This window comes from Petaurus breviceps, unplaced genomic scaffold (assembly GCF_028583685.1).
Source record: "Petaurus breviceps papuanus isolate PSGF00001 unplaced genomic scaffold, PetGlider_PUasm1.0 559, whole genome shotgun sequence".
Taxonomy (NCBI): domain Eukaryota; kingdom Metazoa; phylum Chordata; class Mammalia; order Diprotodontia; family Petauridae; genus Petaurus; species Petaurus breviceps.
Genome location: NW_027186377.1, coordinates 1,323,078 through 1,336,208, shown reverse-complemented (window position 1 = coordinate 1,336,208; position 13,131 = coordinate 1,323,078). Strand labels below are relative to the sequence as shown.

Genomic DNA, 13,131 nt, shown 5'->3' with positions numbered 1-13,131 from the left:
CACACAAAGACATAAACAGACACACACATATATCCACACAGACACTCAATGCAGACCTGTGCTTTCCTTGCTGTAGGAAGGCTTGGCACTCCCCTCCCAGGGCAGTCTAGCAGCTCTTGTACAGCAGAGGGTCCCGAGGCACCAAGGACTGAGTGCTTTGTTCAGAGGCCCCGAGGCAGGAGAGGTCAGAGACGATCCCTTATGCCAAGGCCAGCTCTTTAGCCACTGGCCCTGTCGCCAGAATCACACAGACACTAAAGCTTGACTTCTGGGCATCACTAAACACCGCTAGGGAGCCTGGGTCTCTCCATGAATCCCCCTCATTCAGGGCAGAGGATGCCTTCTGACAAGCAGTGAAACCCACCCATTTCATTCCTCCAGGAAGCCTGCAGGCCTACGGGGCATCACTGAGGGCTGCATAAACCAGCCCTCCAAGTGCTACATTAGGCACTGTTCCACACTAGAAGAACGCACACAAAAGAACACAAAATAGAAATACTCATTAAAAAATTTTTTTTTTAATTAAAATTTTTTGTTTAACAAAAATGGATTTTCCCCTCCCCCTCATCTCCACTACTGGAAAAAAAGCAGTTGCCACATTTCTTACAAAAAGATGCCACAGGGCACTGGGGCCACAGAAAGTTGGGGGTGGCTTTTAAGGAGGACACCCAGCACAAAGGGCATTGCAGAGCCTGGGGCTGGGTCTGAGCAGGACTGCTGGCCTTCCGAGGCTCCCTAGGCTGCATCTTTAAGCTAAAAGGAGCACAGACACGGCGGGCAGTTATGTGTCATTCAATAAACCAGCCAGCACTGGTGAAGCACCTACCATTGGCTGGGCCCGGTGAGGCCTGGGGACACAAAGCAGCTCTGGCCTTCAGGGAGCTCGTCATGGAGAAGAGGTGTGTACAGAGGCACACGAGAGGCAGACATTTGGGTAAGGGGGGGGGTGGGGGGAGGCCGAGGGGGAGGGCTGCGGGGGGGGGGGGGGGAATAACGGCAGACCTTAGCAGAGACCCCCCCCCCCCCCACACACACACAGCAGCTGCTCAGGGAATGCAGGCTACTGCTGTTACACAGAACAGCATCTCACACAGAGCATTTCTACCAGTCTTGCCTGCCTTCTCTGAGGCCATCCCTTCGGTTACTTCCTATGGCCACACAGACTTACAGTCCCATTAATTCATCTGGCCCCTCACAGATGGACCGGCGCTCCCTCAGCCTCGCCATTTCTGTATGTTTTGTCCTTTTCCTCTTTCTGTGAACTTCAGGGGTGTCCTGGGCAGACAGTTTGCTAGCTTTTGCGGCAGAGGTCAGAGTATCTTCCCAGAAATTGGCTACCTGACAGGTCAAGCCTCAGAGGGGCTCAGAACATTTTTGGGATAGCTGCTGATAGTTTAGGGGTCTGCCCCTGAGAACTGCCTGTTTATATTCTCTGACCACTTATCAATCTATGATCTTTTTTTTTTAAGCAATTGGGGTTAAGTAACTTGCTCGAGGTTACACAGCCAGTGTTTCTGGGTGGGTGCTAAGTGTCTGAGCCCGGATTCCATCCCAGGTCATCCCGACTCTGGGGCTGGTGCTCTTACTCGCTGTGCTACCTGGCTGTCCCTGATCTTATTATTGATGGAAATGAGACTTCTATCAGAGAAACTCGCTGCAAAGATTTCCCCTCCCCCCCAGTTACCTGTTTCCCTTTTAATTTTGTCTGCCTGGTCTTTTCTGGCAAAAATGTTTTCAATTCTATGTAAATCAAAATGAGCCATTTTATCCACTGTGATCCTCTATTTCTTGCCCGGTCATGAACTCTTCCCCTGTCCATAGAGGTGGAAGGAAATGTCTTCCTTGCTGCTCTAACCTGTCGATAATGTCATTACACCCACAGCCTGCGGTCACTGGAAGTGAACTCGGTGTCTGGTGTGAAGCGCTGCTCTAAGCTGAGTTTCCGCCAGAGGGCTTCCCAGCCTTTGCAGTAGTTCTAGTTCATCAGGAGCCAGGGTCAGCTCCTGGTGCATTTACTTCGGTTCACTGTGCACCGCATCTCTCCCATCCACAGGCCTCTGGATTTCTTAAGCAGTACAGAATGGTTCTGATGTTTCCTCTTTTCACCTGGCCTTCACCATCATCTCCAGAAAAATGTCAACCCTGCCACCACCAAATGAATCTTTCGCACCAGGGACTCCTCTCTTCCCGACAAGACAGGGTGGAGGGTGGACATCCCTCCTGGGCAGGAATACAAGTCCAGCTGTCCAGGGTCCCGCCTCCCCTCCTTTCCAGCTTTTCCTTGCGTGTTGTCCCTCCTATCAGACTGTTACCTCCCTGAGGACAGGGACTATTTTTTGCCTTTGTATCTCCAGCACTTAACAATGTGCCTAGATTATAGAAAGCCCTTATAAATGTTTATTAATAGACTGACCAGACATCCCTTCCTTCCATTAAAAAAAAAAAAAAACTTCCCTTGAGATTCTTGATCTTTGGTTCATTCAGAAGACTTTTGTTATTTATTTTCTAGCCTTATAAAGTAAGCCTTAGGCAGTGTGGTAAGGTACTGAATGAGTAAATTTAATTTAGATAGCACTGTCATTTTTTATTATATTAGCTCAGCCTACCCATGACAAGATAATATTTGTGAAGAGCTTTAAAAGTTAAACAGTTTATATTTGATTCTTGAGCTACTAAAGGTCACTGGTCAGCCTCAGGAGACTTACTTTGGCAGCTATGTGGAGGGTGAACTGGAGAGACCTGAGAGGCTACTGCAACAGTCTAAGGAGAGGTGGCTCTGTGAGGGGAGAGGAGGTCAACGTAGGAGATGCTTGAGGGAAAGAATGGACCAGAACTGGAAACTGACTGGACATTTGGGATAAGGGAGGGAGGAGCACAAGTGATTCCAAGGTTGCAAATCTGGGCAACTGAGAGAGAGATGTCGCCTTCAACACAAACAGGCAAGTCTGGAGGAAAGAGAAGGAGCCACTCTGAGAATGCTGAGTTTCAGCTGCCCCAGAGGGCATCGGGTGGTAAATGTCCAAGAGGCAGCTCATGAGAAAGAGACCAGGGCCAGAGAAATGGAGCGGGAGTCACCTACCTGGAGATGATAATGGAACCCATGGGAGCAAAAGCCCTATATCTTTCTGAGAGGAAAGAAGGGAGGGGGAAAGGAATGGAGGAAGGAGGAAAACAGAAGGGAGGGAGGAGGAAAGAAAGGGATGAAGGGAGGGAGGAAGGAGGAAAAAGGAAGGGAGGAAGGGAGGAGGGAAGGGAGGGAGGAGGGAAGAAAGGAAGAGAGGGAAGAAGGGGGAAAGGAAGGGGGGGGGAAAGAAAGGAAGGGAGGGAGGAAGAAAGGAAGGAAGGGAGGGAGGGGGAAAGGAAGGAAGGGGGGAAAGGAACGGAGAAAGGAGGAAAAATAAAGGAAGGAAGGGAAGGAAGGAGGGAGGAAGGAGGAAAAAGGAAGGAAGGGAGGGAGGAGGAAAGAAAGGGAGGAAGGGAGGGAGGGGGAAAGGAAGGAAGGAAGGAAGGAAGGAACAGGAAGAAGGAAATGAGAGGGAGGGAAGAAGGAAGGAAATAGAGAAAATAAGCATTTAAATGTCTCCCATGTGCAGGCGGCGCTATGGAAGCGCTTCACAGCCACCACATCATTTGGTCCTCTTAACAACTGTGGGAAGTTGGTGCTATTTTCATTCTCCTTTTACAGGTGAGGAAAATGATGCAGCCAGGGGTGAGGTGACTTGCCCAGAGTCACACAGCGAGTTAGGGTTCAAGGCTGGATCTGACCTCAGTGCTCTATGCCCTGAGATGCCAGCTGCCCCAGGCAGAGTGCAGGTTCATCTGACTTTCCCAAGGCCCCTCCCACCAATGTGTTGGGCAGCCTCTTAGCCAGTCTTGCATTCCTCGATGCCCAGGGAGCTTCTTGCTAACAAGGTTCAAGTGCCTGGAATTCCTCCCCCCCCCCCCCGCCTGTCTCACCCTTCTTTGATGGGACTGAGGCACCGTGGGCACCTCAGGACACAGGCCCAGCTGCAGAAAAGCCACACGTACTTTAAAATGTGATTGGATGCATTACTGGGTGATCCAGTAGCATTTCTTGGTTTTTAATCAAGCATGCCAAAACTGTAGCATGAAGTCAAAGTCAGGAGACTGCCCTATAATGTCCTGAAACTCCATCTTGTGTTGTTTGGAGTCTATGGTCATTCCTCCAGGAAGGCCATGATTACTGTGGTTGGGCATAGGGACCCACACACACCCCAGGCCCGATCCTGATGGAGGTCTCACTACACAGGGAGGAAGGGCTGTCTCCTGAGCCCCTGGAGTCCTAACTGCCAGACCAAGTCTTGTCCCATGCCAAGAAACACCTTCTGTGTTGTGCTCAGGCTCCAAGGAGCTCCCATGCCAACCAGTGTGTTCTGTGAGAACGACAATCCCCTGGAGGCCCTGGTGGTCTTGGCCTGGCCTTCCCAGCTCTGGCAGGTGGGGCCTTGAGGTGGGCGCCTCCCTCTGGACGTGCTCCCGCTTAACTACAGGTTTCTATTTTCTAACTCTGCATTTTAAGAAGGCTTCCCATCCCGCATGGGGTGCTGTATCTACTCACAGGCCGTGTCATGGAACATACTTCCCACTACCAAGGGAAGCCCAGTCCTCCTGCTCATCTCCTTTCTGTCTCAGATTCCAGACGTAGGGGTAATCCTGCTTAGATGCACTAGCCCAACCTGGATGAGGTACTCCCACAGCGAGCCAGCCCCTCCTTTTCAACAATCACCAAATGAAGTTTCCTTAGCTCCCTCCTACCCGACCACACACCCCAGCTCCCGGCCTCCTGCCCTGCCCAGGCCACCCTACAGCTTGGCCAGGTCATCTTTTAGCCAGTCTGCAATCATGGCGGCCATTTCCTGGCTGGAAGATATGACGAAGGCATGGCTAATGCCCTTCTCACAGAGCCTAATGTCTCCACTGGGAAAATCCTTCTTAATATCTTCATAGAACTGGACCGGGCACCACGAGTCTGAAGCTCCATAGTAAAAGGTCAGCTAAAAGGGCAAGAGAAGAAGGTGGGGTCAGAAGCCACCCCTGGACTAACCCAAGCCCCGGCTGCTGCAGGCTCTGTGGCCTGAGGACAGGTGCTCCCTGGCGGGTTTGGCAGCCAAGAAGAAGCCCCTCTACAGCTCCCCCCAAGGGAGGCCCAACCTTCCCATTACGTCAGTGCCCCTGGGCCAAGCCCTGAGGACACCAGGAAAAATCCCAAACCAGCTCTGCCCTCTGGGAAGGAGGGAGCAGGTGTGAGCATGGGTCAGGAAGGGCTTCCTGCAGGGGTGGGGCCTGAGCTGAGCCACCCAGGCTATCTTTGACAGTTTGCAAAACGCTTTACATCTGTACGATACTGGGAGGCTGTTATTATCCCTGTTTAAAACTTATTATTTATATATTTATTGTTATTATATATAGTGTTTAATTATTACACTATTTATTATTACCTCTATTTTACAGATGAGGAAACTAAGGCCCAGAAGTTCAGTGACTTGTTCAGGGTCACAAAGCTTACTAATGAGCATCAGAGGCAGGATTTGAACTCGCTTTTGCCAACCCTCATGAAGTCCAGTCTTATTCCAGGGGATACAGGTGAGGCAGGACGGCACAATCATAGTGGGCAGAGACAGATGCTGAGCGGAGGCCTCTGTATCTGAGGACATTGAACTGACGCTGGGTGGCTTGTGGCCAGCAGCTGTCTCGGGCAGCCCGTCAGATTTCTAGAGACGGTAGACTCTCAAGGCCTCCAAGAGGAATCCTCTTTTCCTGAAAAAGGTCCACATGCATAAACAGCCAGCTGAGGATGGATAGCCTCTGGCGGTCAGTGTGAAAAGGCCAGCCTTTGGAAACCACGTTTAGAAGGGACCCAGGCCTTGAGGTAGCCCTGCCTTGGGACCAGGACACCACAGCCCGCAGGTAAAACAGATATTCTGACGCTGCCGGCAGTACCTTAAGAGTAAACACGAGGTCCGCTGCCCCCCACCTCTCAGCTCCTGTGGACAGGGGGCACGCGGGGAATAAACACAGCCACCGAGTTAGGGGCGGCTGGCCAGGAGAAGGAGCCTGGCGGTCAGGCCAGAATGAAAGCTGGGTAGAACTTCTCTCTCTCCCTTTCTTCTTAAGCAATTCTTATTTAAAGTTCTGAGTTCCAAATGCTACTCCTCCCTGCCCCGCTGAGGCAGTAAGCCATCAGACACAAGGTTAGACATGCTGGACAGTGTGAACCAGGAGATATGGCAGCTCCATCATCTCCATGGGGGGAACATTCCAGCTCGTGTCATCATCTGGAGACCAAAGAAGCTGTTGGAGAAGTCTGGAGCCCCAGGACAGCGCAGGCGGCCAGATGAGCCAACGAAGGAACCGCGGGCGCTGAGGCTGCAGGAGGCCAAACACGGACTCTTGTCTCTGACTCTGGGGGCCACTGAGTAGGGGGTGATGCAGGTCCATCCTGCGTTTTGGGAAAGTCCCTTTGGTGGCTGAATGGAGGACGGACTGGCATGAGGAGACTGGGGGCAGGCCCCTCTTGGGCATTCAGAGCCCCTTCTCTACTTCCATGGACTCTGCAGCCCAGTGACACTGGCCTCCTGGCGGTCCTTGAACAAGACCGGCCACATTCTCTCCCTCCTCATCTTCTCCCTGGGCCTGCCTGGCTTCCCTCGAACTCAGGCGCATGCCCCATCTTCACAGGAAGCATTTCCGGACCCCTCCTTAATGCCGGCGCATTCCCCGTGCTATCTCCAGTCAATCTGATCACAGTCGTTTGTCTGTCGTTCCCCCCACCCCCTTACACTGTGAGCTCCGTGAAAGCAGGTGCCATTTCTTTAAACCAATCTTTGCAGCCCAATGCTTGGCACACAGTAGGAGCCAAATAAATGCTTGTTGAGCTACTGTGATACAGATTCAGGCATCATGTGCACAGGGATAATGAAAGCCACGGGAGAGGACAGAAACAGATCCTTGCCTTTTTGGTGGGTGGTGACGCCAGCCGGCCGAGGCGAAGGGCAAGGGGCCAAAGAGAGGCTACAGCAAGATGGAAAGGAAGGGGGGAGCGATAGCTGGTGAGCTACAACAGGCCTCGGGATCCGGCAGCGCCAGGGGCGAGCCTCCTTCTCTGATGGGGACAGAAGCAGGGCCTGGCAGCACAGGAGGGCCCTGTGACAAGCCAATGATGCAGGCGATGCTTCTCGGGCCTCTGTCCAAGATGACGAAGGACGCTGGGACCTAAAGATGGAGGCCAGGCCCAACGCTGGCATGAGGCCCGTCCGAAAGAAGCAGAGAACGCAAGAGGATGACCAGAGGGGAGATGGTCAAGGAGCAGGGGCATCCTGGGGCTGTGGCGGCCCCCTCGGGCGTCGCACAGCTGGGGCAGAGACCCTCTGCCGGGCATGGCCCCATCCACACCACCACAGGGGCTTGGGGCAGCGTCCAGCGAGAAAAGCTGGACGCGAGCCTCTCAGGAGCCTTGGCCTCAGGGAATGACCATGTGAGTAGCTGGCATCACAACTGGCATCTGGAGGGTGCAGCGAGCAGGGCGATGGGCTCTTGTTTTGCAAAGTGACCTTGTGAAGGAGGAATTTCAGAGCACAGTTGGGTGGGGGGGGGCGGGGCTGACTGACCTGCCTGGATGTGTCAGAAACTTGCCTCGAGCCCAGGGGCTCTGGGAGCTCCCGCTCAAGCAGCCTCCTGCATTCCTGCCCAAGGAGACCAAGGACACACACCAGACACAGGCTGTGAGCTTAATGTGGGATGAAGCTCCCTCCTAGCTTCCCTGGGGGGCACCAGCTGGGCAGACAGAAGGGGCAGCTGGCTGTGGGAGGAGTCCACGCTCTGTGCTGCTCAGGGGGCCCTGGACAGAGCCTCAGACACTGGCTGGCTGGGTAACTCTGGGCCAGACCCTTCATCGCCTCATGGCTCCCTTTCCTCATCCATAAAATGGGGCTAATAGCAGCCCCTCTCTCCCAGGGCTGGTGTGAACATCAGACGGAACCCTATTTGTGAAGTGTTCTGCACAGGAACTAACAGCAGCAGGCACTGAACAGCCGTTTGCTGCCTGACCGAGGCCGAGCATCCCCTCTGGACCAGCCTGAGGAGCTCTGATGTTGGGTCTCAGCCCGCCTCTCTCCAGCTTTCCATCGGCCCCAGGCTGGGGCAGAGCAGACCCGGGAGACCAAGCGGCCAGGCCAGCTGCAGTGCCAGGGAGCTCCCTGAGAACTCCAGGGAGGGAGGACGCGAGGGGGGGGCATCCAGACTGTGCCATGGCCGGAGGAACGTCTCTGGACCCTCTCTGTTCTAAGGCGCCCCACCACGTCCTGACGATCCATGCTCTGTGTTCTAAGCTCTGACGTCCTCTGTTCTAAGGCTGCCCACCTCCCCCGTGTCCTGATGTTCCATCCTCTCTGTTCTAAGCTCTCTCCCAGCTCTGACGTTCTGTGGGTCACCTGACTAGATGAGGAAATCTCTGAGGTAACACAGGGGCTGCCATAAGCGCCAGGAAGCAGAGGGTCAAGGACACACGTTCCTGTGCAGCTACAATGTGACGTGGAGGAGGAGGCCGGGACGCTCCTCTGTGAGGGCAGCCACAAGAACAAGCTCCAGCTCCCTCCTCCCCACCCGCCATTACCTTCTTCAAGTGCTTCTGGATGGTGGCGTTGTCTCTCTCCACAATGGTCCTCATTTCTTGGCTTCCCAGATACAAAGCATTTGCTGAAAGAGAACACAAGCACAGTACAGTCCATCAGGCTTTCCACAGCCAGAGCTTGGGAGGTGGTGTCCCTGGGTCATGGTGAGCCTCCCCCAGCCCTTCCATCGGCCGGTGGGTGGGGGCCTGGGTTTTAAATGCCTAACACACACCATGACTAAGGGAACAGATTATAACCCAGATGGTTTCTTAAAGCTCGTGGACCTCAGGCTACCATGCCAGCTCTTTGCAGCAGGTGCCCAGACCCTGGGTGGGGAGACCCAGACAAATGCAAAAAGGAGCTGGGAACAGCCAGAAAACCTTCTCCTAAGAACCCTCTCCATCATCCACACCATCCTCTGGTGCAGTGTGTCCTAGCGACCCTGCTTGAGATCCTGGCCGCCCCAGGTCACAGACTCAGAGCCCAGGGCAGGGGGGCCTGAACCTGGGTCCCAGTCATTCATCAAACAGTGTGTGCTGCTGACAGCAGCGACAGCAGCAACGTGTGTGTGTGGGACCTGGAGCTGCCCTCTGGCCTTCCCCCAGGCCCATGTCAGGTGTCACCTCTCCCACCCTCCAGGCTTCCTAAGCTTCACAAACTAAGGGACTGGACTCAAGCAGCTGAATGATGCCAGGCTGGGAAATCCTCCCACCTTCCCTTGCCATTAACTTCTTTCTAGTAGTTGAAGTTTTCATGCTGTGAGTCTGAGCACCTGACACGTCTGTCACTGCGGACGGGAAAAGGAGTGTGTGGGATGGACAGTCACTGGGCCACTTTTCTTTGCCCCATGGGTGGCCAGTGTTCTGGTGACAAAGAACCAAAATGGTGGGTCCCCCACCAAGAGGGGCAACAGAAAGACTGGTGATGAGCTTCCCTCAGCTGCCACATGTCCATGAGGACTGGCCCCAAACAGATCAATCGCCAAAGTGACGTCTTCATCCCAAAGCAAGAGAGACGACAGATGAAGGACGCTGCTCATGCTGCCTTGGTGGCCACGTGATGGGGGAGGAGCTTGAAGAAGGCCTTTGGCAAGCTGGCTGGGTGCTTATGGAGAAGATGCCTGCAGAGTCCCACAGCTGAGGTGTTCAGATGGACTGTGTCCACACTGAGATCCCTGACCTACAGCTGATGCCACAGTGAACAGAATCAGGAAGACCAGTTCAAATCTGACCCCAGATACTAGCTGTGGGACCCTGGCCAAGTCACTGAACCTGTGACTGCCTCAGTTTTGTTAACTGTAAATGGGGATAATAATAACACCTACTTCCAAGGTGCTATTATTTGTGAAGATCAAATGAGGTATTTTATAAAGTCCTTAATACAATGACTGGGCCACCAGTCGCAGGCACTTCCCTTCTGTGCCCTCCCCTGGCCGTGAAGACTGCAGAAGCTCAAGGGCAGCTCCTGGACACCATCACCAAGAACTGCCCTATCTTTAGGCTATGGTCAGTATTCAAGTGGCCAGTCCTATGTTCTTCTGGGAAGAATGCTCACCAACAGATTCAGTATTTTAAAAATTTCTACATGATGGAATCTTGTAAGTTCAATCAACCAACATGCATTTATAAAGCACTTACTATGTACTAGGTGCCGGTGAGAGACAAAAACACTGACTAACCCGCAGTCTCACTGGGGGAGACAACACGTCCATGCAGAACCAGCAGAGTTCACAAAACACCCACAACACTAAAAAGGGAACGGTGACCAATGCCAGAAACTCTGCTGAGCCCTGTGCCTGAGGAGGAGGAAGGAACTGGAAACGCAACAGTCACTTACTACTGAAGACTGGTGCATCTCATGACCTTCTCATCACTAACACTATCTTCTATTTGCCTAAAAGCAATGAAACTTCATGGACGCACCCTCCCAGCAAACATTGGCATCGAATAGACTATGTGACAGTAAGGAGGATGTGAGATAGCCAAAGGCAATGCATGTGGCAGATTGCTGGACCGATCACAGACTCATCCTCTCTAAGCTAACCATCTGCATTCAACCAGAAGAGCAGCCCCAAGGCAAAGTGAGCAGAAGCATTGATGTCCACAGAGCAGAGCATTTCTCTGAGCAGGAACCCTGCATTGCTGACTTAGGGTGAAAGCTGAGCTAACACACAGCTGGCACTGGTGCAGCAGAAGAGGAGTAGGCAGCTTTCAGAGACTGGGTGCACAGCACCGCATCTGCTCATCCGAGTCAGAACACTCGCAAGCACCAAGGGTGGTTTGATGGACACGAGGGGGAAGTTCAGAAGCTGCTAGATGAAAAACAAGAACTCCACAGCGTTTGCCAGCAGGACAGTCCATCCGTCTCTAACTCCATCAAAAGTAAAGTGTAGCTGAGGCTCAGAGAGATGCAGGATTCCCGGCTCAGTAAGAGGGCGGAGGAAACTCAGTTTTATGCTGATAGTAACCAGCCACGGTGCTTTTATGACTCCCTGGAGGCCATTTATGGTACATCTCACCTATTCAGTGCTGATGGAGCCGCATTGATTAGTGACAAGGACATGATCCTAGAGAGATGGGCTGCACACTTCCATAGTGTTCTCAACAGACCATCATTAATCAATGCTGAAGCCACTGACCGTTTACCTCAGGTGGAAGTCAATGCCTCCCTGACAAGTTTCAACTGAAGAAGAGGTTCTGAATGCCACTAAGGCTCATTTTGTGTGGCAAAGCACCTGGTGCTGACTCTATCCTAGCTGAGATCTATGAGGCAGGGGGTCCATTGTTCACACAAAAGCTGACTGAAATTTCCAGGTTATGTGGCAAGAGGGGATCATCCCCCAGGAGTTTGAGGGTGCCTCCACTGTCCATCTCTGTAAAGATAAAGGAAATAGATTGTCCTGTGACCATCACAGGGGGTTTTTCTCTCTTAGTCATCACCGACAAGATTCTTGCCTTAATAATAGGCTGATCCTTCCCCTGGAAGATGGTCCTGAGAGCTAGTGTGGTTTCAGAAAGGGCCGAGGAATGGTCAATGCAGTGTTTGCTGCCCGACAACTCCAGAAGAAATGCCAGAGCAGAACAGAGTCTGTACACAGCATCTGTATATCTGACCAAGGCCTTTGATACTGTCGGTCTCTAGGGCTTATGGAAAATGATGTCCACATTTGGCTGCCTGGAGAAGTTCTTCAGCACACTTCCATGACTGCGTGTTTCCCGGCTCTGGATAACAGCTGATGCCCTCATGCTTCTCCACTTTCCAGTGTGCTTGTTCCCATGCTTTTCAGCTGCAATGTCAAGCACCTTCAGTGAGGATGAGCATGGCAGTAAGGTCAGCTCCCACATGGATGGTAAACCCTTCAACTTGAAAAGGCTACAGGCCAAGACCAAAGTGGAGGGAGGGTTTTCTGTGTGCTGATGACTGTGCCCTCAACGCAGCCTCTGAAGCCGAGATGCAACAAAGTAGGGACTGATTCTCTGCTGCTGCTTGGGCTAGTTTTGTCCTGACAGCTTAACACCAAGAAAACCCAGGTGCTCTATCCGCCATCACCACACCATCCATACATGGAACCATCGGTCACAGCAAGCGGAGAAGTTCTGAAGGCTGCAGAAAAGTTCACTTACCTTGGCAACGTACTTTCCGGGGATTGTACACCTTGATAACGAGGTAAAATATAGCTGAGGCTCAGAGAGATGCAGGATTCCTGGCTCAGTAAGAAGGAGGAGGAAACTCAGTTTTATGCTGATAGTACAATCTGTACAATGATAACATTGCCAGAGCTACTTCAGTGTGTGGGAGAGAAGAGGTATTAGACTGACTACCAGACTGAAGGTCTACAGAGCTGTGGTGCCAACCTATGGTTGTGTGCCTGTGAAACCTGGACAGTCTACCAGTGCCAGGCCAGGAAACTGGATCGCCTCCATTAGAATTGCTTTAGGAAGATTCTGAAGATCACCTGGCAGGATACGGGACCAGACACTGAGGTTGAACTGCCAAGCATACAGTCTACTGCAGAGAGGGCAACTCCGATGGGCTGGACACGTCTGAATGCCAAACGTTTGCTTGCCAAAAGACCATTTTCACATAAAACTCACACAAGGCAAGTGTTCACATGGTGGTCAGAAGAAGAGATACAAGGACACTCCCAAGGTCTCTCTTGGAATTGTGTGACATGGGAGACACGGGCACAGGACCATCCAGTGTGGCATGCCCATGTCAGAGAAGGTGCTGTGCTCTGTGAGCAAAGAAGATTTGGAGGATCTGCCCAAATGTTCACACGGACTCTTTGTGCCCAAGCTGTGGGAGAGTGCTCTGAGCTCGTACTGGTCTCATCAGCCAGTCACACACACTGTAACTTGGCTCTAACACAGCGATGTCGTTCTGGTCTTTGAGAAGGACAACCAACCGACCGACTAAGGACTTGTCAAAGGGGCCAGGCCAACGCGGCCATTCATACTCTAATGGGGGATCCAACAGGCCAAGGCCAAAGGAGGACAGACTG

General features: G+C 52.6%; 1 protein-coding gene across 2 annotated transcripts in view; it reads right to left on the bottom strand.

Annotated features, from left to right (window-relative positions):
* Nucleotides 1–496: 496 nt before the first annotated feature.
* The window catches only part of LDAH (lipid droplet associated hydrolase), a 66,194-nt gene continuing 53,559 nt past the window's right edge, over nucleotides 497–13,131 (bottom strand). For both annotated transcript variants that reach the window (XM_069102984.1, XM_069102983.1), the window contains exons 6-7: nucleotides 8,633–8,715; nucleotides 497–5,015 (exon numbers count right to left, since the gene is read on the bottom strand). In XM_069102984.1, coding sequence (XP_068959085.1) covers nucleotides 4,824–5,015; nucleotides 8,633–8,715 — 275 coding nt within the window. In that variant the 3' untranslated portion in view covers nucleotides 497–4,823. The remainder of the gene's footprint in view (nucleotides 5,016–8,632; nucleotides 8,716–13,131) is intronic.